The 21,625-nt window shown below is 53.4% G+C and overlaps 3 protein-coding genes across 3 annotated transcripts; 1 reads left to right on the top strand and 2 right to left on the bottom strand.

The window, feature by feature from the left end:
- Positions 1 to 356: 356 nt before the first annotated feature.
- Positions 357 to 2,235, top strand: PG985_012459 (WD repeat-containing protein; the record flags this gene model as incomplete). The annotated part of the gene is made up of 2 exons (XM_066832225.1): positions 357 to 2,049; positions 2,111 to 2,235. 2 exons carry the CDS (start codon positions 357 to 359, stop codon positions 2,233 to 2,235), a joined length of 1,818 nt encoding a protein of 605 aa, XP_066680275.1.
- Positions 2,236 to 16,837: 14,602 nt separating this feature from the next.
- Positions 16,838 to 17,665, bottom strand: PG985_012458 (Trans-aconitate 2-methyltransferase; the record flags this gene model as incomplete). Its single annotated transcript, XM_066832224.1, has 1 exon — positions 16,838 to 17,665. The coding sequence occupies one exon, from the start codon at positions 17,663 to 17,665 to the stop codon at positions 16,838 to 16,840; it is 828 nt and encodes a 275-aa protein (XP_066680274.1).
- A 1,180-nt stretch (positions 17,666 to 18,845) lies between these two features.
- On the bottom strand, positions 18,846 to 20,626 carry PG985_012457 (transcription factor IIA; the record flags this gene model as incomplete). Its single annotated transcript, XM_066832223.1, has 3 exons — positions 18,846 to 18,930; positions 18,983 to 19,938; positions 20,507 to 20,626. 3 exons carry the CDS (start codon positions 20,624 to 20,626, stop codon positions 18,846 to 18,848), a joined length of 1,161 nt encoding a protein of 386 aa, XP_066680273.1.
- Between the last annotated feature and the right edge of the window lie 999 nt (positions 20,627 to 21,625).

The following is a 21,625-nucleotide window of genomic DNA, read 5'->3' as shown; positions in this document are numbered from 1 at the left end:
CTCCCTCCCTCATGCTACAGACAACATCTCACACACCCCTAAACCAAACTCTCTACACCCTGTAACTCTCTATTGCTATAGAGAGTCAACAACTATCAACGCCTTTCACAAGCCAACCCAACCACGGTCCACCAGATCTCATCGCTGTCTTGCCAGCCATTTGATCGCCCTGCCCCGACTTGAGCCGTTCCCCGTGAAGGCAGCCTTCGATTTCATCGAGCACAACAACGACAAATTACTAACTTGATATCACATCAACATTTCCAGGAACCATTAGGTTGAGTCTCTTGGAACTCGCTCGATTCCTCCGGAGCTTCCACTTGTCCAACGCACACTCCCGATACTAGACAGCCAACATGGCGTCCTCAGTCGTAGTGTCCACCCCTCTCAAGTCCCACACGGGACTTTTCAACTCCCGTACCGCTGGCGGTCGCATGCCCTTGACTCCGTCGCCTCGTCAACGCCAAGTTACGGCCTCCAACATCGGCTCGTCTCCCTTCACACCCGAGAGAAAGTCCAGTGACGTCACTCGTCCCTCCAACAAGTCCGTCTACGGAGGGAACCTCTCTTCACACTTCGCCAAGGCTTCGTCAAGGTCGCACCGTGACTCTCCCAAGCAGCCCGGCAAGTCGAGCAAGTCAAACATTGCCCGCGAAACTTCCACTCCTCGCAAAGCCCTCGAGCTCGGCGTCTCCGACTTCACCCTCGTCGGTACCGGTAAATCCAGTGGTGGCAAGGGCAAGAAGGCTTCCCTCAGAAAGCAACAGTCGAGCAAGACTACTATCACATACACTGCCGATCGGTTTATTCCCAACCGCAGCAACAGCTCTGCCATCTCCAATGCTGGTTCGGGCAAGCTCGATGTCCAAGACAAGCAGCGACCCAAGTCCAGCATCAGCGAGGCTTCGGCCGTTCTCTCGACCGCTGCAGACGAGGCCATCGCCGCCCTTGAGGGCCTTAACATCAACGATGACGACGATGCCACCTCGTACTCGCGTCCCTCGCCCAACAGCGTCGCTTACCAAGACTCGCTCGCCAATGCCTGCGGCGTCAACCTGAACACTCGCATCCTGCAATTCAAGCCTGCTCCCCCAGAGTCGTCCAAGCCCATCGACCTCAGACAGCAGTACAACCGACCTCTCAAAGCCGCCAACGCCCCGGCTCAGTTCCGCCGCCGCGTGGCAACCGCCCCTGAGCGCGTCCTCGACGCCCCAGGTCTCATCGATGACTACTACCTGAACCTCCTTGACTGGAGCAGTGGCAACCAGGTCGCGATTGGTCTGGAGCGCAACGTCTACGTCTGGTCCGCCGATGAGGGTAGTGTCAGCTGCCTGCTCGAGACCAACCCTGATACCTACGTCAGCAGCGTTAAGTGGTCTGGTGATGGTGCCTACGTCAGTGTTGGCCTTGGAACTGGTGAGGTTCAGATCTGGGATGTGGCTGAGGGCCAGAAGATCCGAAGCATGTTCGGTCATGACACCCGCGTTGGTGTCATGGGTTGGAACAAGCACCTCCTGTCCACCGGCGCTCGCAGTGGTCTCGTCTTCAACCACGATGTTCGTATCGCCGAGCACAAGGTTGCCGAGCTCGTGTCCCACACTTCCGAGGTCTGTGGCCTCGAGTGGCGTGGCGATGGTGCCCAGCTGGCCACTGGCGGCAATGACAACTTGGTGTCGATTTGGGATGCCCGATCTCTGGTTGTGCCCAAGTTCACCAAGACCAACCACAAGGCTGCTGTCAAGGCTCTCGCCTGGTGCCCCTGGAACGCCAACCTCCTTGCCACTGGAGGTGGCTCCTACGATCGCCACATCCACTTCTGGAACACCACCTCGGGTGCTCGCGTCAACAGCATCGACACCGGTTCCCAGGTGACCAGCTTGCGCTGGAGCACCAGCTACAAGGAGATTGTCAGCTCTAGCGGCTTCCCCGACAACTCCCTGAGCATTTGGAGCTACCCGACTCTGGTCCGCAACGTCGAGATCCCTGCTCACGAGAGCCGTGTCCTCCACAGCTGCCTCAGCCCCGATGGCCAGATGCTTGCCACTGCTGGTAAGTTTGCTGATTTCCACGCCTGTATAACATGAACCCCCTCGCTAACGTATTTCACTAGCTGCCGATGAGAGCTTGAAGTTCTGGAAGGTCTTCGAGAAGAAGGCTGGCGCCTCTGCCGGTGTCAGTGGTTCCAGCGGTTCCTCGGGCAAGGCCGAGATGACCAAGCAAATGACTATCCGATAAAGCCCCCCATGGTCGGTAAAAAAACAAAGTGTGAATGTCAGATCCCACGTCAACAGAAAGAACAACAGTAGGTATTTACGGTTTCATTCTGGCATTTCCGGTACTGCGGTTTTGAAGCCCTTAAGTCATTTTCAGCGAGGAGTTGGGATACAGCATCAGCCCCGATTTTGGCTTGGTCATGAGAAACGATTATTGCGCAGCACAGGCACGCAACGCCCCAGGGGGCAACAAAGATACCACCATCCGTTGGAGTTTATAAGATTGTTTCGATTGCTTGTATGTACTTATAGAATACACATGGGGGCGTTATGATAGGAAAATTCAGGACATATGGCGTTTACATAGGGCTCGATGCCTTCTCTGCTGAACAATCTTCCCCTGTCCCCCCGTAGATAGCAATGAAAGACTAATAATGAAAATTAAGGACTCCTGGAGTCTTGCGCACGATTCTGCATAGTATGTACGGCCGGCGTAGGGCAGAAATGGTCGTCTTTTGGTTCCGTAAGGTATTGTTATTCCATTGGCACCCGACCCTACCAATGTACACCGTTACGCGGTCTCTTTGATTACTGACTCCGTTAGCGAAGAGCGTATCCAGGGGCCAGTATTCTTTGTGTCTGATCTATGCGTGCGAAAGATGCTCGTCATTTCCAGTCATCACTTATTCGCTGCTGGTCTCACATCAATACACATGTGTAGCATGTTGCTTATTGCCTTCTTGTTTCCGAACCTTCTTTTCCACATCCGGGAAAGACAGTGGCATCTGACACCGTTTGCTTGGAGAAGCAACTTGCAGCAAGCAAGTAGGTCATGGATGGAGGAGGATCCGCGCGCGCGCGTCTGGTGTGGCTAGTAATATGCGCATCCTCCGTCCTTCTCTGCCGCTTCTTTTTCTCTTCTGGGGGCCCCTTCAGACTTTTTGCCTTGCAGGTGCATCGGCCAATAGGATATGAAGTCCTTCTTCGAGTATCACGGCCGTGGGACCAAACGGGGGAGAGATTGAGGGAGGAGGGAGGCTTGGCTAGTCTGGAAAAGGAATGGGGGAAATGCAACCAAGTCACCACACACACCCCCCTTTCCAGTAAACCAGAACTGCGCTGTATATTTCCCTCTTGGCGGCCCGCTGTGGTTTGATGGTCTGGTCTGACGGATGGCTGCAGGATGATGACATGAGATTCATGCGTGACTTGCTTTACTTTGCGTTGCTTTGCTTACATGTTCGTCTTATGTGTACGCTGCTGCTGATTGCTGCTGCTGCAGTAAGAAACCCATCCAAAAAGTTGTCGTCGCAGGGTGTTGTAGTAGTTGTTGTTTTTGCTGCAGCATGCATGGGTCAGGTGGTGAATAAAAAGTACCCCTTTGGCGATACACGCGCGTCGCCGCATAGGGGGAGAGGAGGGCGGTGTTGCCTGTGTATGCATGTGCTTATATGCGTATGCGTGTGAAGATGAATACCTATTCGCTCCAAAAGGAGTAAGCGGCTGGGAAGTAGGTCTATATGTCCTCTCTGGTATTGCTTACCGACAAGAAGGGGGAAAGCGTGTGGTTGTGTGACACCATCCACAAGAGACGCAGCAGGCGCAGTAGGCGCAACCGCTTCTTCCGCTTCTTGTCTAAGCCGGCCCATTCTTCGGCTTCCCGACCTGCATGCCGATATGCACTAGAGAGAGACATAGGTACATGAGTTACTCCGGACAGAAGATCAGACAGCCCTGGCTATGTCACTTTTTGCAGGTCTCGTTTGCGTTCCTGTTCCTGACCTAATGGGAAACCCGATGCTATAGCAGCCCTCCATGCAGGCAGCCGTAATATGTGTGCGCGTCAAAAATAAAAGGGGGAGGTGGGCAATTCCCGACCGTCATCGTGCAATGGCCAGAGCCTGTTTTGCCTTTCCTTATCATTTTTTCCAATCGCTCTCGGAAATGGACAGGATGCATTGTAGCAAACAGTCTTCTTGTATGGCTCTCGCTTCGTTTTATCCTGTACCGTTGCATTCTTCACGCGGTACTTTTGCCACAGCCTCCTATTTGATACCAGATCCGAATAGATGATTACATGATTACATATATACATATGTATATATATTGCTTCGGTCTGTGTCTTCGGGGCACAGATAACGTCTGACCCAGACCAATCACCACGATGGAATCCTTTACCGGTCGGTCGCATTGCTACCACATCCGCGGATCCCAGGCTTTGCAAATTGGTACCGGATTCACCACCGCGGGTGATCAAGCCGTCAGGGGAATGCTACTTCAGGGTACATCGTCACCCAAAGCCATAAACGGGATTTTCTCTCGTGAGTACAGGCGCATGTACACCTGCCGGCCCGCCGTTTGGGGCTGGCTGAGGCCAGGAAGGAAGAAAGGAGCAAGAACGGAGCAATATGATAACTCAGGTCAGCGAGCCCCTTGTTGCGGTGGCTACGTGGAATCATCTTGTTTGCTCGTTCTCGGTCAACGTATGCAATGTAAAGGGTGGAGTCGTAGTCCGATGTCACGATTGCTGGTTGATAGGCTTGGACGATGAGCCAGCAGGAAGGAACTTCTTTCCGAGTACGACATCACATCACCAGTAAGCCATACCTACCCCTCTTCCACAACCCGTCCTCTCCTGTCGGTACAAAAGAGATTGGGTATCAACGACTTGTACGGGCATGGGGTGAGACAAGAGACAGATTTCCCCCGCCCGGGTGAGACAACGGGATAATGGGGGGACTTCACTTGCGTCTTCCAGCCGCAATCGCACGCATCCCTTATTCCCATCCCGTCACTGGGGCACGGCTACACGGAAAATGCAGGAAGGAGGAGCATAATACATAGCCACCGCTGGAAACCCCAAGGGAGATAAATTACCCAGAGAAGGGGGTTGGACCGAAGGACGGGGAGATCTGGCCCGTCGTGCGACACCGTGATTGACAACTGTTCTCGCAGGTTTTCTGCTGCAGCAGTGTGCATCACACAAAGGACCTAGTGGCCGCCCGAGTCCCGAGGCTCTGGTTGTGTGTGTGTGGAGAATCGTTCATGATTCGTCTTCAAAGTTGCGGGGATAGACTCTGCTTCGTCGAACAGCATTCGAAGTAGGCCATATCATATGTCTTTTGTGTACAGGCCGAATCCGAGTGATGCCGCGCTTAGTGAGGTCCCTCGGCGCCAGGAGGATGTTGCGTAAACTAGCCAGTAACCTTTGAAGCGGCCGCGGCTATGATTCCCCTTCAGCCTTCAGGGGTGTAGGTTGCGTCCATGAAGCTAGCCCTGTATGTAAGCGATGACCCGCAACGATGAAGCAGCTATCTGAAGGTCTTTGAGGACCGCTCTGCTCAAGCCACGCCTTGCCGATGATGTGTCATGGTAGTGCGTAGTGACGTGTGGTGACGTGGTAAATAGTACCTGGGCGGTAGCAAGGGTATCTATATGAAGGTGAGATTCAAAAAGGAAAGCGTCTGGGCTTGGCGTTTCTAGCTCGTGATCATGAGCTTGCTATCAGGCCGTGACGGGCGACCATGGAGGCCAACTGAGGGGTCTTGGCCCCGACACAACCGCAATTGAGGCCGACGTACAAGGAACAACGTTGGAAAACAAACAATGCAATTTAGTTGGCCGGTCAATGGCCATTGTACACGGATACAGCATCAAGTATGACACCAGCCGAGTCTATCTACGCCCAACACTTTGCCATGTATCTCCACCTCTCAAATTAGGCCCTGTCCGCGGCGTTCCCCTAACCTCGCACCACCTCGAGCCGAGTCCGGACGATAGACCTGTCGTTGAGCAACTGCCAGTTTCTGCAGAGTTCCTTGCAAGTATGACATGGGCAGTGGCAACGAAGGGACCCAGTGGCATCTGCCTTGGAGAGAAGCAATACCTTGGGCTCGCCCATTCGTGGAAATGAGCGAGTGTTGCGTTATTCTCCGGAATGGTACCCTTGAAGCCGTTGCATGAATATGCAGAAGACGCCACGCATGCATCCATCCCAACTGGTGAAATCTCGGCCCCATGTAGAGCTACGCCATGGAGGCCCTCGAGTCCCAAGATGCCGGGTGCATGCTTGCCGGGATACGATAGACCTTGCGGTAGCCATCAGGCTCAGGCAGTGAGACTCGGCTTGATAGGACCAGTGATAATTCTGGAGATATGCCAGGTCGAGTAATGTACGGTGCTGACGGATCGCAGTCGCGCACGTGGTGTTGACCACATTGAAATCCCGGCTTTCCTATTCTGATCCCGGCGACGGCTTGACCTTCACCGACCTGGCCGGTGCTCAAAGGATAGGTGTGCCTACTGCCTCATACAGCATCGTCAGAGGTCCCTTTGATTAACCGTGCCAGTCGGGTTTTCGAAAGACGGTGCCCAGAAAGCAGCCTGGGCCACACATTTGGCTGCGATATTTGCACTCTCAGTTGCCACGATGAAAGCGAAAATTCGAGCTACTTGGTAGCCTTGCAATTATGGCTTTCTTGCATGCCATATATGCCTGCGACATGGTTAGTACACACGTAATTCTGTTCATCAGGACGCTAATGTCGGTACTCACATTCGGCACGAAAACCTCTTGGGCCGCATACATATCTCCATCTTGACCTCCGCGTTGAGCTTCTCGACTTGTTCCAAACTCCAATTGGAATAGCGAGTCAACGGCGCTAATGACATAGCGGGGATGGCTGATTGCATGCTCAAGTTGAACCACCGTGCAATGTTCTTGAGACGCTCATCCTCGGGCCACGGATGATACGGTATCTCCTGTACCTCGTGTGTAATATCCGTGAAACCAAGCTGCTTGAGCAAAGCAGGAAGGTCATTTTGGGGGAATAGAGGTCTCCCGTACTGTTCGTAAGCCCTGTACACTTCTTTCGTCCAATACTCAATGCTCGAGTTTTCGGGCAATGTATTGTCAGAGCTGAAAGGACGGTAGTCAATTTCGATATGCTCGAAAAGACCGGTACCGGATTTCAGATGCCTTGAGACTACCATTAGTGCACCGTTCTAATCAGTAACAGGAGCCGTGACTAACTTGAAGGCGTTCTGGTACACGGTACCCCAGTCGGGCACGCAGCCTCCGAGCAGCCGCATGTGAATGAGATCCATCGAGTTCGGCTCAAGATCCCATGTTGGGTCGGTTATATCCTTCGGTAGACACTGCATACCAGTGGCCATCCTGGAGCAGTATTAGCAAAGACTTGAAGTATGTGGGCAGGACTCATACAATTTTGGCTGCATCCTCATACTTAGGTCCCACCCAAGGACACTCGCTCCAGGATATAGACTGGATTGCGTCAGTTAGTCAAGTTTTGGTCGGTTGGCGAGGGCGAGGAAATTTCCATACTCAGCCATGTCAATACACCAGATACCCGTACCGCACCCGAGATCGAGTATCCTCGGAGGCCCATTGCACAGCAGGGGACGAGCGTGAAGACCATTCACCGAGCGTCTTCTAGCTGGATCATCATTATTATCTTCACGGGTAACCGTGAAGAATTTGTGCTGTATATCTTGTCTATCTTGCTCTTCCTGTAAACGGTCAGCCTACGAATGCGCCTTGGTCGTAGAGGACGGAAAACTACTCACATCGTCGCATGGGAAAGGACAATCGCCATATTTACCATAACCTCGTTTGTTCACCGTGTCCCAATCTAAAGCCAAGGCCCATATGCTGACATAGAGTAAGTAAGTTGGTACATGCCAATTTGGTTCCGTGGGGGTTTGGGAAGCAACATACTCAGGAGGAGTATGGTCGCTATACGCCATAATTGCAGGAAGCTGAGGTGGCCGGGGCCAGTTCTGCGAAGCTCCCTGGACCGGGTAGCCTGAGCTGCCCGTAGGTTATTGCCTGGAACGCGCCAATGAGGTTCGGAGCAAGTTCCGCGACAAGTGCATTCGAACGAGCAAATAAGACCACAACGACAAGCCTGGAATCGAGGAAAGCAGGGCCGTATGTAGAGGGAATAGATGCCGAGATTCTGGCAGCGTAATGGCGAGATTTGCTTCGCGGAACAACAGTGGTTTTTGGTGGCGGGTCAAGGAAGCTTTTGAAGGAGTGGCGATGATTTAGTAAATGAGTGTGGAATGAAGCGAGTTTTAGTTTTGGAGATATGGCAGCAGTCGGTGCAGTAAGTAGTCGCACTCTACAGCATGCTTGCATGTGTTCCTTTAATATATACGCTGGCAGCTGGAGTGCTGTCTTTTAGCTTTTGGTGGACCCCTGCGCGGGTGGCCTTGGAGGAAGTGTGTTTCGGACGAGCTATGGACGGAAGTTAGTGGCCTACCTTACCTACTTTTAAGCAGGTAAACACCGACGCCTGCAGTTGAATGGAACAATAGAAGATGAGGAAGGTACCTATCTACATGACTACCAGTAGGCATACAAATTCAAATAAGAAGTACCTACCTCGAGTTTACTAGTCGCGTGTGGATAAGGTTCTCGTCTCCACTGTCTTCCAACTCTTCAATACATCGATTACCTATGGTTGAATATGCGGTACATTATGTACATTCGCTAGGAAATAAATGTTTTATTCACCATTTTAGCTACATATGTAGCAAGCAAGCCTGGCTCCCTGGGCGCAGGGTTCACGGCTAGACTGCCCAGACAGGGTAGGTACTGACCCACCTGGCCTGATGGCACAACCCATTCAACTGTTTTTCTGCTCAATAAATGGCAAGTACGACGTTGTAGGGGTGCGTAGTAAAACATTGACAGTAGGTACTGCCTTCAAGTAGCGAAGTCCGCTAGTCGCTTAAACAACCTAGAGTTCAGACTGGAGAAAAGTATTGATCTAAAGGTTTGTTGTCCATCTTTTGCCTACATGGCTTATCTCAAGCCGTTTCCGGGAGGTTCGTTTCAATCCCCCGCAACTGGCCCAACCTGCATACCAATACAGCTCCAGCCCGGCCCCTTGTGTGCATCTTCCTGGTGAAGCAAAAGGACCTATCGCGGACCTAAACGATGCGACCACCCGTGCATATCTAGCTAGCTCAGGTGTTGTGATATCAGTATGAGCAGCGGCCAGGCCACCGCATCAGCCCTCGAGATGTCGACAACACCGGCTTGCGTGTCATTCCAAGACCCAGGTCGGGTTGGGGTGCTCCAGGCGAGGAACCAACCGCCGAATATCTAGTCCGACGATGCGTGATCCATACGTAAGCCTAAGCATGCGCTTGTTCACTCGGTCCATATCCATGTCCTGAACACGTCGTTGTGTAGACGCATCAGATCAATCGGGACATACCTCAACTCTGGGCGACCTGCTTGGTCACGAAAAGCCCCTCGAATGCCTGCAGAGGAAAAGTCTTTTATGATTTCCACAATTTGACTTACTTACCGTTTCATTCTCATATCAACGGGAGGCGCTGTGAACCGCAGCATCGCGTATTCCGGAAATTGGCTATGATTGTATTAATACCTACCTACTTGGCCATCACTGCCCTTCTGGACATCGATTGAATCGTCTGTAATACCTCATCGCGGTATTCCTTGGGCAGTCACGGCCTTGGGATCCTTGTTGGTTTGAGGCGAGTTCATGACCTGCCAATGCCACGAACTACCCTGTACATGGCAAAAAATACATATGTAGTTGGGCTTCGAGCTTCGATGCGACTGAGCTACGTTGATGTATGCCATCATCTTGCGGCGGCCCTGTCCATTGGCCTACCGGTGATGGGTGGATCATCTCAACCTTTTCGAACTATGCACCACACCGCTTCAAGCTGGTCCCGCCAGAGGCCATGAGGATTAAGGTGCATTCCAGAGAGCTCATGTGCATCGGGCTGGGTCTTTGGTGAGTGATCGCGCGGCGGGAAAACACAACTCAGCTTGTTCTGATCGGCTCAATTGAGAAAAAAAGCGGACAGGCTGAGGAATATATTTCTGGAGCTGACCGGACAGGGTAATTTGCGCTGCAGGGTCGGGTACAGACCTTCCGACTCCTCGGCTCCGTCCCATGCGATAGAACGGACGCCAATCTGCTCCTTTGCATTCTCCAAGAGAGCTCTCCGGAACCCCCCCCCCCCGCTGTGCGAGTCTGCCTACAACAGGGGATGGTAAACGGGTGTGAGCAGGGAGGAGCAAGCAATGGCCGCGGCAGTGCGCCTAGTAGGATTTCTTAAACGAGCGACGTTCGCAGCATCCGCGCTTACGTCCTGCAAACCCACACCGACCGAGTCAACAGGCCCCTCGATGGATCAACGATGGATATGTCTCACGGCTCAATGTTTCATGCAGAGACGGTCAGCGCTAAATAACGTACCATCAGTAGTCGCCGGTTGATTAATATGGTCGATCAGGGTCGGCAATCCTACTTGGACAACAAGACAGACACGTAGTCGTCGCATGCCGAGCGCCTGTCCAAAGGCCCAATACTGTGACCTAATATGGCTGGTGTGTTTGACACGCTTTCGTCCCTGATTCTCGCGCGTTCCAACAGACTACCACTCGTGTTTATCGCACAGCCAGCCATTGGCCATACAAAAGCAAAGTTAGACTTGGGTGCAAGTATTCTTTTTTATCGAGGCAACCTTCAACCCCAATGAACCACCCGGGCAAGTCGAGCAGGATTCACGGATATAAGCGGGCTGAGATGAGCAAGTCCGCTTCATGATTGGTCGCTCACTAGCGTGCCATTCTGGCGGTAACCAATCAGCTTACTTGGAGCTTTGATAGGCTTTGAGGTAGGTACCTACTTCTGCTTGCAATTTGAGCCAGCCACCTTCAAGATATTGGATATCAGATTGATGCCTAATATTGCATACCTACTTTCTCACATGGTCATTCTGATGTACAGCCTGCGTACATATAATTATGCATGCATTCTAGGAAGGACCCAACTGCGGGCATATCAGATACCTAGGTGTATGCATGAAGTGATTTCAGCAGACCTTGGTACTTGTCGAGTGGCGTCTCGAAAAGTGGACTACCTACCTTCCGTAGTATGTAGTAACTAGGTAGGTATGTACGTGGAAATGTTCCCGAAGGCGGCTTCTTGCCAGCACGCAACTGATCTCCGGAGCCGTCCAGACGTCATTCTGCCCTGTCTGGCCTGTTGGCCATTTGACTCGACTGCCCTTCCTCATCATGCCGCCTCGTGTTCCCAGACTCGTACGATTTGTCTGGGTTGAGGCCACCATCCCAGAAGCCATCCTACCTCAGGCTGGCCCCAGATTCGCGCGCCCACCTGGCCGAGCAGCCTTGCACCTTGTTGGATCAAGCCTTCTTGTAGAAACCATCCAGCTAAATGCAACGCTGCAGTCCGTGCCGGTCTCCATGGTCGGAAAATTGCCGATGGAGAACATCTCTTGTTAATCTGCATTTCTACTCCAGTTCTCCTCAACTTGCGGGACGCTGCTGGTGTCACGAGTCAGGGTTGGCTGGCCTAGTGCAGCAATGACGCAGGGAAAGAACTGCCCGATACGCCTGTTCTCCTGCCTCTCCATGGGCTGATACAATAGCATACCTCAGTAGTGCCTAATCTAGACCGCTTTTTGGCTAGACTCCGCCCGCGCTATGACGGGCATTGCTTTAGTGGTTGTCGAGCTTGGCAACCCCTTATGTAAGTACCTACATCTACGTGCATATCTCACGCAAAAGTGCGTGTGGGAGTGTGTGAGGCGTGCATTCTCAGTGTTGGCTCTGGAAACCGCACTTGATCCGCTGGCCCCTTGGCGAGCAGCTGCACTCCTCACGATGGATCACGATATTGTAGGCACCCACTATTCTTAAACGGCTGTTGATAGTCGCAGGTCTACGTATTGCGGAGTTCGAACGACATTTGAGACCTACCATATCAGTGTCAGCCCAGTTTGGTTTCTCTCCTGCAGCTGGCTCAAAACCCCAGTCACCAGTCGTGACATCTAAGGATCTGTTGGCACGACGCCAAAATATTGTCGCGAGTGATCCGACGCTCGACCGGTGTTGTTGTTCCACCAATTTCTGAACGAGGGTACCAAGATGGGCACTTGTGTGACCACAACGGCAACCGGCTTCATTGGTGGTGGTTGATCATTACCTACCTCTACCACTACAGCATCGCGACAGCAGGAATATGGCTTACTAAAGCACGACGCCAACAAAAGTGCCAGCACCACTCATCACATCGCAGAAACCGCCGCGCATTCTCCCGACCCGACACGGTGGTTCAATTATTTCGGGGTGTCTCGGGGTATTTCGGCTCAGTTGCCAATTCAGGGAAAGTGACGAAACGTCGGCATATCAACCATCATTGTTACATGAGTATCTCATGCAGCCAGGGGCAGACCACTAAAATGCATGCGACGTGTGCGCTTCCACCCAAAGAAAAAGCCTCGTTTCGTTAATACCGGCGACGTCAAGGGGCCACAGCCTTTGGCACCCACCTGGTCTCAGCTGAATGTCATTTGCTATAGACTGTGCATTCGTACGGCAGCAATCGACAGATGTTATGAATCACTTGTCGAGCGGAGTCGCAGGAGGTGAGCAGCAGGTAGAGCCGGGCTAACGTTGCGGCCAACGCTTCATCAAACGTTACCGTCGATTGTTGAATGATGGGTTGCCGTAGAGTTGTTGAGAGAAACTGTCGCTACTCTATCCATCTCCATCTGACAGCTCTGACAGCTCTGATGGCCTTGAAGAGTTGGCAATCATTCGTACGAGATTGCCAGCACCCAAGGCTGAACCTGAGAAGAGCGACTGACAGGTTACTGGCTCCCCTTGTCTACTGTCCATTCCAAGAGCCGAGTACGGCTGGCTTTATGTGGGCAGTTCAACGGGTAGTCGGTTACAAGTGGGCACCCACAGTGCGATCCAGAGAGAAGTCATGACGAGGCTCCTAGGAAGTTTCGCCCGGCCACAGGTCGTTGTTGTTCTGTCCACAAACCGTCTTCTCTGGGTGGTGAATTTCGCCAGTTTTCTACTCCGTGCATACACCCCTGTTGCTCGTTGCATGAGTGGAGTTGGGGCCCTGGCAGCAGCAGCGGGAATCTATGGACGATCATGAAACTGCGACCACGTCCCTGCCACTTGAAACCTTCAGGAACAGGCAATGCGAACGCGCTCGAACACCGTCTGTTCACACTGTATGCAGCCTCGAGCTCCCGCATGAGCCATGAGCGTGATCTAGGGAGACTGCATATGCCAGAAGATCTCAAAAGCGACTCTGCGCGTATCTTGCATCTTGTTCTGCGCTGCTGGAATGTCAAACAGGCTTCCTGGTACGTTGCGGAAAGACAGGGACAGGGTTTGGTGGCAGTTGGGAGACCAAGGCTGAGCCAACAACACACCATGGTGATTTCATTCTGGACGCTGGACACATAAGGTCAAGTCCCACAACTCCGTCACTACACTCGTCCGACGCGGAAGGCCACGGGCAGAAGCCATGGACTGCTGCCAACGGCATATTGGCACGCTAGGAGCCAGCCTATGTCGAAATAGGCCTCCCCGGGCTCCTATCCCTCGCTTCTCGACTCGCCAGGATGCTGTGTACCATCAAGAGGTACCTCCGCGGGTGTACTTGGCTGGGGCTTGATGATATTACTCGATTTGGCAAGTCAGAATCTCGACAGGCATCGAGTCAGCGCTACATCCAAGTTCCTCCTTGTAACCACCATTCCCCTGCTCAAGCCAATCTCTAGGGACCCGACTGTCTGGATCCGAAGACTTAGCGGGAAGGGATATCAAGCGAATTGAAAGGGCCATGGAAATGATTTGTGTATGGGTACACGGCAGTGCAATCTCCTGCTTTCTGTGACCCGTTTCTCCCACTCTCCTGCTCGCCTTTGAAACCGCTGTGGTGAAATGATGCAATCGAAAGGGCTCTACAGGTCGGCCTCACCAGCTCTAGGAAACCGTTCGTTGTTTCTCCTACCGGAAACCTTTGGTTGGGTGCGCCAGTGAGGTACTTCGCGCCGACCGGTCTGGGGTTCGGCTCAAGGGTGGTGATGCGAACGTTTCAATGGGGGGCAGCGAGGCATTGTGGGATGGTGCTCAGTACCGCGAGGTTACTGCCGATTGCTTGTTTGTGATACCAGTCAGCCTTTGGTTTGCCAGGTCCCAATGCACGTATACGGTTCGTACACTGATCTCGGCTCTGTTCGTCCATTGCTGTGCGACAGACAGCTCACCCACAGCGCAAGCACAGGCCCTTTTCGAACCGACGGATTGGATCCCGTAGGGTGCAGAGTACTTCTGAGGCCAAGCCACTGATAGAAAGATCCATACCATGATTTGCTTGCTTCAAGACCCAAGCGGTTGGAACCAAACCACTAGTCTCGACGCCCCTTTCCTCGACGAAGGTAGCCCTATGGTAAGTAGGTACGTACATCTTGTCGTGGTCGACTCGCTTGCGATGATACTGATCCAGCTCTAGGTGAACGAAAGACGTATCTCACTCAATTATGGAGGAGCTCTAACTTCGTATTAGGTCCCTGATTTCTGATGACACAGGCGTATGTGCTTACTAAATGGGACAATGAAGCCCGGTGAGTCGGCTGCTGTCTCACCTAGGAATATAATCATGATCAGCTACCGTCAAAGCAACCCCAGGTGGGTCGGTACTCATATGGGCGTAGCACGGCAGACAGGAATGGATGCCATTGGCGGACCGCCCGCTTGAAGGGGGGTACCGCAGCCAGACAGCAAAGCTCATATCAGGTGACTAGACGCGGACTGGTTTCGAGAACGGCAGCAAACAGTCTCGATGCTGTGATCCGATCGGGTGGGCATGCACCAAGCCTTGTCGACAAGTGTGCCCGCTACCGGTAGGCTGAAAAAGGGGGGACCAGACTGTGTGTAAGCCCCTGATTCGATACCAACAAGACGGGTCACGCTACTCTACGCCGAGGAAACCGCCCCGTAGCTTGTATCAAGCGTTCCCGTGAAACCAGACCTCGCCACTGGCTTTTTCTTTCCATTTCATTTGATCAATGGTACCGGCTGCCAGCAAACTAGCCGTTGCCTTTTTCAGTACGGTTGCGCCGAGGAGGAAAACAGTCTGCAGGCCAGCATCCCGGTCCCAGAAGAAAACAGGGCTCCGAAGCCACAGGTGAGCAGTCGCCTTGCAAGCCGAGCTATATGCGGGTATGCTATTGGGCATAAATACGGCCTTGATGCCAAGCTTTGTCAGTTGAAGCAAGGGAGAGATACAAGCTGCTAGTAGGCAGCATCCCTGAACCATACCACCGGGAATTGCCTGAAGGGGAAAAACAAGCTGACCCCACAAATTGATTTCCCTGACCTCCTGTACATGACGAAACGTCTACGTTTGTTGTCGCCCACGGCCCTATGCCACTGCGCATACATAAGTGCCGGAGACTAGCCCGGAACCGGGATCACAGGCATGTGGTACGAGTGTGCGCAATCCCGAGAGAGGGAAACAAAATGGACAATGTGAGCTGTCACTCGTGAGTAGCCACCGGCCAAGCCTGTCTCTCTCTCTCGCGCCCGCGCCCGCGCCCACTCGCCCTGCTTCACACGTAGAGAGGGAGCGGTCAGGTTAACAATTATTGGAAATGTGATATACCTGCCCGCCTCCCCTCTCCAGTGGAGCCAGACGAGTCCTGTCCCGACAGTTTGGTAAAGTCGCCGAAAATACCTAACGAATCACTGACGAGCGTACATGCCGGTCGACCCACACAGCTTCTTGCAGCTGGAGTGAGTCAGTGCCGCCGCGGAGTCTTGCTGGCTTCCGCCGTGTTAATCTACTTGGGAAGGAAATACAAGGGAGGGGGGAAAGGTCATTGGCCTCGGTCAGGGTTGCCTGCTTGGTCATAGTTGAGTTGTGATGAGGCACGTTCGTACTGCTGCATATCATACACAGGTATTCGGGGATGGGGTCAGGCCTCAATGTATGTGTGTGTGAGAGAACCGCGGTTTGGGCTCTTGGGCTCTTTCTTGCTGGAAGGGGCACAGGAGGCATGTGATCGAACCAGACTGAGATGAGACTGACTCTTCTTCTGCATGTTCGAGTAGGCTGCATAGGTCATGATGGGCCAGGGGATGATATGATATGACTGAGCTGAGTATGCCCCTGAATCACACATCCCGCCTCTGATCGAGCTTGTAATTTATTAGAAACCTGATATAACGGGCTGTTTATGGCCTGAGCATGAGGTAAGCCTGTGTCCAGGCCTTCATTGGTCATCGTGGGGCATCCAACACTTGGGGAAGTTGCCCCTGTGGAATGTCGCCGTGAAATGCTGGAAGACGGCCTCAGGACCTGGTTGGCCACGCGCCCGATTAGCTAGTTAACTCAACTAAGACGGACTCAGATGATCCAGAAGACACATGAATTAGTTATAGTCACGTTCTAAGTTTGAAGTAAAGCAACTCGGGATCGCGAAGGGGAATACCGTGAGCTGTAAGGAAGTCTTTCAGTGTGTAAGGATATCTAGGAATATAAAAATTTAAGTATGAGAACCATCGACCGTATGAGAGCAAGAAGCATAGAGCCATGGTGTATTGACTACGAGGTAGCTTCCTTATCGTTCCGGTATCCTGCGCTGCCATATATCTACACAGGCCTCCGTCCGACGACGATGCCGACCTCGCAGCCGAACCGCAGGATCCCCCCACCGTACTCCTCCCGAACGACCCTCTCGACCTCGGGCCGCACCTCGTCGGGGTCCCGGCCCAGCCGCTCCTAACCGCGCATCTCCTTGCGGAGCCCCGGGTGCCCGCCCTCGAACCAGAACCGCACGTAGTCCCCGGCGCTGGGCCACGTGAACTCGAGCCGCAGCGACGCCGTCCGGATCTCCCGGAACCCCGCGGCCCGCATCCCGGCCTCGACTTGATCGGTCGACATCCAGGCCGGCGGCGCGTCGTGCGTCGGGAACCGCCGGTACTGGCCGTCGCTGTCGGGTGTCGCCAGCAACAGCCGCTCGCAGGCTCGGTGCCACGGCTCCCCGATGGTGATGTCGCGCGTGATGGAGGCCCCCGCCACGCCGCCGGGAACGACGGCCCGGAACAGCTCGGTCAGCAGGTCCTGTTGGCGGTCGCCGCAGAACTGCACGACGAGGGCGGCGAAGGCATGGGTGAAGCCGCCCTCGGGTACCAGGACCTCATCATGCCCCTGGCCCTGGCCCGGACCCTGATCCACCATCACTGTCGCGTCCGCCACGCCCGTGGTGACGCCCGCGATGTCCTTGCGGGCCAGGAACTCGACCATGCCGGGGGCCTTGTCCACGGCCACGATGGGCACGTCCGGGTCCAGGGCCCGCACTGTCTCCGTGATGGCACCCGAGCCGGCGCCCGCGTCGAGGACCCGGGACGGCGCCTGTGAGGACTCTGCCGGCGTCGCCGGCGGCTTCAGCTCGAGGGCCATGTCGACCATCTTCTTGGCGGCGTTGACGGTGCTGGTGGCCAGGCGACCCGCGTAATGGGGTGCAGCCTGAGACCACGATCCGCCCTCTCCTCCTTCTTTTCTCGACTGGCTGGTCACGGATGGTTCATCAGAACTAAATTCCGCCATCACGCGCAGTAAAGTCTTCCTTGTGACAAAAGCCTCTGAAAATGACAGGTTGGTACGAGGATAGGAATTGCGTGTGATGACCAAGGCCTGGAGATGAACAAGACTTGCAGCGGTCCACACCGTACGCTTTATACAATACCAAGCACGCCGCGACCACCTTTGATCGAATTGGCTTCCTTCGCAAGAGCGAATGTAAAGTTCAGTGTTACTGGGAGAAGAAGGACTTCGCGGCGGACGCCGCAAGATGATGCCTATGGGAGGGGAGGGGGGGCTGGATAATGGTCATGGGAAGGGGAGTGGTGGTCGCATCATCCAACCGCTTGTGGAAGTTTGCATACGTGAGCTCGAACAGAGCCTATTACGCGACCAAACTCCTAAAGGGGACTCTCGTGGTATTCGTTGCCACATCTGCATGTCCCGGGACTAAATGTTTCATTGTACACTCTGCTTTTACTAATGATGCTGTTGTTGTATTCCCGGGTCGTAGGGCGTGGGCGTGGTAGGATGGGACAGAAGAGCCAGAAAGGCCCAACTGAGATCTTTTCACAGCTGTGCTCACACTAGCTGTGATTTCTTGTCGGACTCGATGGGAGCCGAATAGGGGTAATGCTGGGAACAGATCAAGGCGGAGATATGAGTTGCCAGGCTATGTACCGCGATCCTTACAAGGGCCTTGAGGTCCAAGGTGGACGGGTGGCCCGTCGGCCAGAAGCAGCCTTGGGTGGACAATTCACGGCAGCACAAAGGGTCCCATGGGGACAAATGATTTGCTCTATTATTTCTCTTCTGCGCAGGACCCCTATGACTTGTTTGGCAGCGTCCGCCCATCCCTGACCCCAGCCTAAAACAAGTGGTAACAAGCAAAGAGGCATACTATTTATTGCTATGATGTAAAGGAAATGTTTGCAGATGAGTCCCATCCCACTCTTCTGGCCAAATGTGCCCCATCGCATTTTGGGGACTGGGGGCATCAAGCATGTGTGAAAACGTGTTCGTCCTAATCCTCAAGTTCTTTTGGGGAGGGGGTCAGAAACGCTGCATCCCTTTCGCAGAGTAGTTGCCTCCACAACGTGACTGACCGGGGAGCCCAGGCCAGGGCGGGTGACGCTGTAATCCAATGATACAAATAATCAAACATCGCTCTCTTGCCAATCTGCAGCAGAACGTCGCCACCAAGCAGTTACCACTCATACTCGCCAGTGGCTTTGTGGAAGACGTAGTCCTTGCCATTGACGCTGAGAACACCGTCTTTCAGAACGCACTTCCTGTAATACAGTTAGAACAACCAGCCTCGACCACAAGAGCGTAGAAACGTACCACTTGTTCTTCACGCGCTGGACCTTGTCATACATGCAAAGCATGATCTGACCACCGTCTTCATCGTCGTCCTCTTCGTCACCATTATCATCAGAATCATCAAGGTCCGAGTTGATGGCCTCATCATCATCCTCTTCGTCATCTCCACCGTCAAATCGACTAGGTCCAGAGCCTGCGGAGGACATCTGCTGACTGGGCCTATGCTTCTTTGCGGCCCGCTTCAATGGCAGCATCAGCCCACCGCCTTCCATGCTCTTGGCTTTGGCCTCGATGGCAGCGTGTAGCATACGGTCAATCTCAACACGGCCCAGCTCGGTAGTTTCGCCATCGGTGCCTCTCTGCATCAGGACACCGGAGTAGGGCTGTTCCTCTGCGGTACCATCCATTTGTGGTGGGTACTGCCCCTGACCGTTCTGCGCAGCCTGCACGTGTTGAGCAGTACTAGCAGCAATCTGCTGACGGTATTGGGCTTGAGCGTTGGCCTGCTGCTGGGCTTGGGTAGTTGGCTGACCCATAGGTCTCTGCTGACCTGGGTGCTGAGGATGAGCCTGCAGGTTCTTAATGGTGTCACTAGCTCTCTCGCCAAACTGGTTCCTGAGGTTAGCAGCCAGTCGTTGCTGGACAACGTCATTAGGTGCTGCCTGAGCCTGGGGACTAGCTCCGGTCTGCTCAGTGCCGGGCTCAATCTTCACGCCGGGTTCGGCCTTGATGTGGGCATCCCCGGAAACACCGTTGTTAGCAGCAGGAGGGTACGGCATGTTATTAGCAGAGGGCTGCTGCTGCTGTTGCTGCTGCTGCTGTTGTTGCTGCTGCTGCTGCATATAGCCCTGGTTGCTTTGGTTCCCACCATTGGGGGCTGCTTGGGCCGGAGGTGCTTGAGTTGGAGCAGGGGGGTCCGGCTTAGGGTCCCAGGGGAAGATAGCAAGCTGCTGTGCTGTGAGCTTGCGCTGCCATCCCTATGCGAAACAAGGTTAGTTTTTGACATTGAAAAGCATCGAAAAATCGACACTTGAGACCAATCACGTTATGCTTATACTATGCAGCGGGCTCAAATGCCTGTGAGATACACAGAAGGGTACCACGTGATGTGCTGTTTGCATGGATGAAAAGAGGATGATGGGTGACTGTGACTGATGCTCAGGCCAATCAAGACCAGGGTCAGGGTCTTTCACTCCAGGCTCCAATGGGGACGGGAATTTTTTTTAGCGGACAGCCCAGGCACATAAAAAGCCCCAAATAGAGCCTGGGCCCCCCTCGTCTCGCTGGAACTGGCCGCTCCCTTCAGAACACCGAAAACCGGCTGGCAAAGGAATCTCATCGGAACAGAAGGAAAAAAGGAAAGCATCGGCGACATCAAACATCCACCATTTACTTTGGCCAACTTGGGGGAGATAAAAGAAAAGGTTGTATCAATGGCTCTTTTTTTCCTCCATTGCAATTTCTTTTGGTACGGTTCGGACAATTCTCGATTGCGAGACGGGAAAAGAAGGCGGAATGACTCAAAAGGTTGGATGGATGGCTCACCTGCTTCAACTCGTCCAGAATGCTCTCGTCTACGCCATTCTCTTCCAAATCGACCCGCGACGCCTCGATGACATCCGCAATGATCTGCTGGTAGACGTTGCCCACAGCCGAATTCGACATCTTGGACGTGAACTGGAGTAGAAGTCCAGGGTGTCCAGGGATACGTGGTGCTGCAAGTTGCGCTGTCGCCAACGGCCGTTTTTTGTTCTTCACCTAAAGTGCGCTTCTTCCCGTTCCATGCGCATGGGGTTTACGGTGCTCGTCTGGATGTTTTAATTCGAGGACAACGTAGGTGAAGTATCGTTGCTGCTGAAGATGCGTAGACAAACCGCGCGCGCGAACAGTAGGTCGGTTCGTTCGGAAGTAAGTGGTAAAGAAGTTCGAGGACCAAGTCGGGTTGGTTGGTTGAAACCGCTCGATATTCCCTTCCTTCCAGGCACACCTCGTTCGCAAGACTCGCGCCTCTGGTAACCTGATTATTCCTGCTTTCCTTGGGGTCTTCCCGTAACGTATGATGAATTTCGCGGTTGTTGGGCGTTGTGGAGTGCCGGATTTGACGAGGTCGTTGATATCCGGTTCACTCTGCAGTGAGATGTAGATGATTAAGTTGCGTCAGCTTCCCGCTGAACTAACTAAGCATTCCCAGGTAGCACACGTGACTCCGGTTGGTTCGTTCCTTCCAGCTCTACCTTCAATGGTATCGGGGGGGCTCAAGCACAGGCCAACGTAGCCCAACAATCGAATGACATGGGCATCCCTTGGGCGGAATCGTAATGGTATTGATTCGAGAATGGACTTTGCAGACTGAATGCGTCTCGTCGAGAAGAATGTGGTTGTTGGTATATTCAATTAGTTTAATGGTGTACCCCATTCTTATTCATGGCATCAAGCTCATCTAAATGGCAGATGCCAGGGCCCTTATGTAAGTACTTTACGTGCATGTTAAAACGGCAGTGGCTTTCAATGCGATCCCACTTCCAGGGCCATAAGCTGTTGCATCCAAAATTAACCTACACCACCAATCTATACCTATCAGCAAGCTTCATTATCTGGGTATAGGAAGAACCACCCGCAAGTATTGGCACGGTATTTCTCTGACTGAGAATACGTCCACTGATG

The sequence above is a fragment of the Apiospora marii genome (genome assembly GCF_038362585.1).
Source record: "Apiospora marii strain CBS 49790 chromosome Unknown utg000009l_segment0_segment0, whole genome shotgun sequence".
NCBI classification, from domain to species: domain Eukaryota; kingdom Fungi; phylum Ascomycota; class Sordariomycetes; order Amphisphaeriales; family Apiosporaceae; genus Apiospora; species Apiospora marii.
Note: the sequence above shows the minus strand (reverse complement) of the source record. Positions and strands in the feature narration are given on the sequence as shown.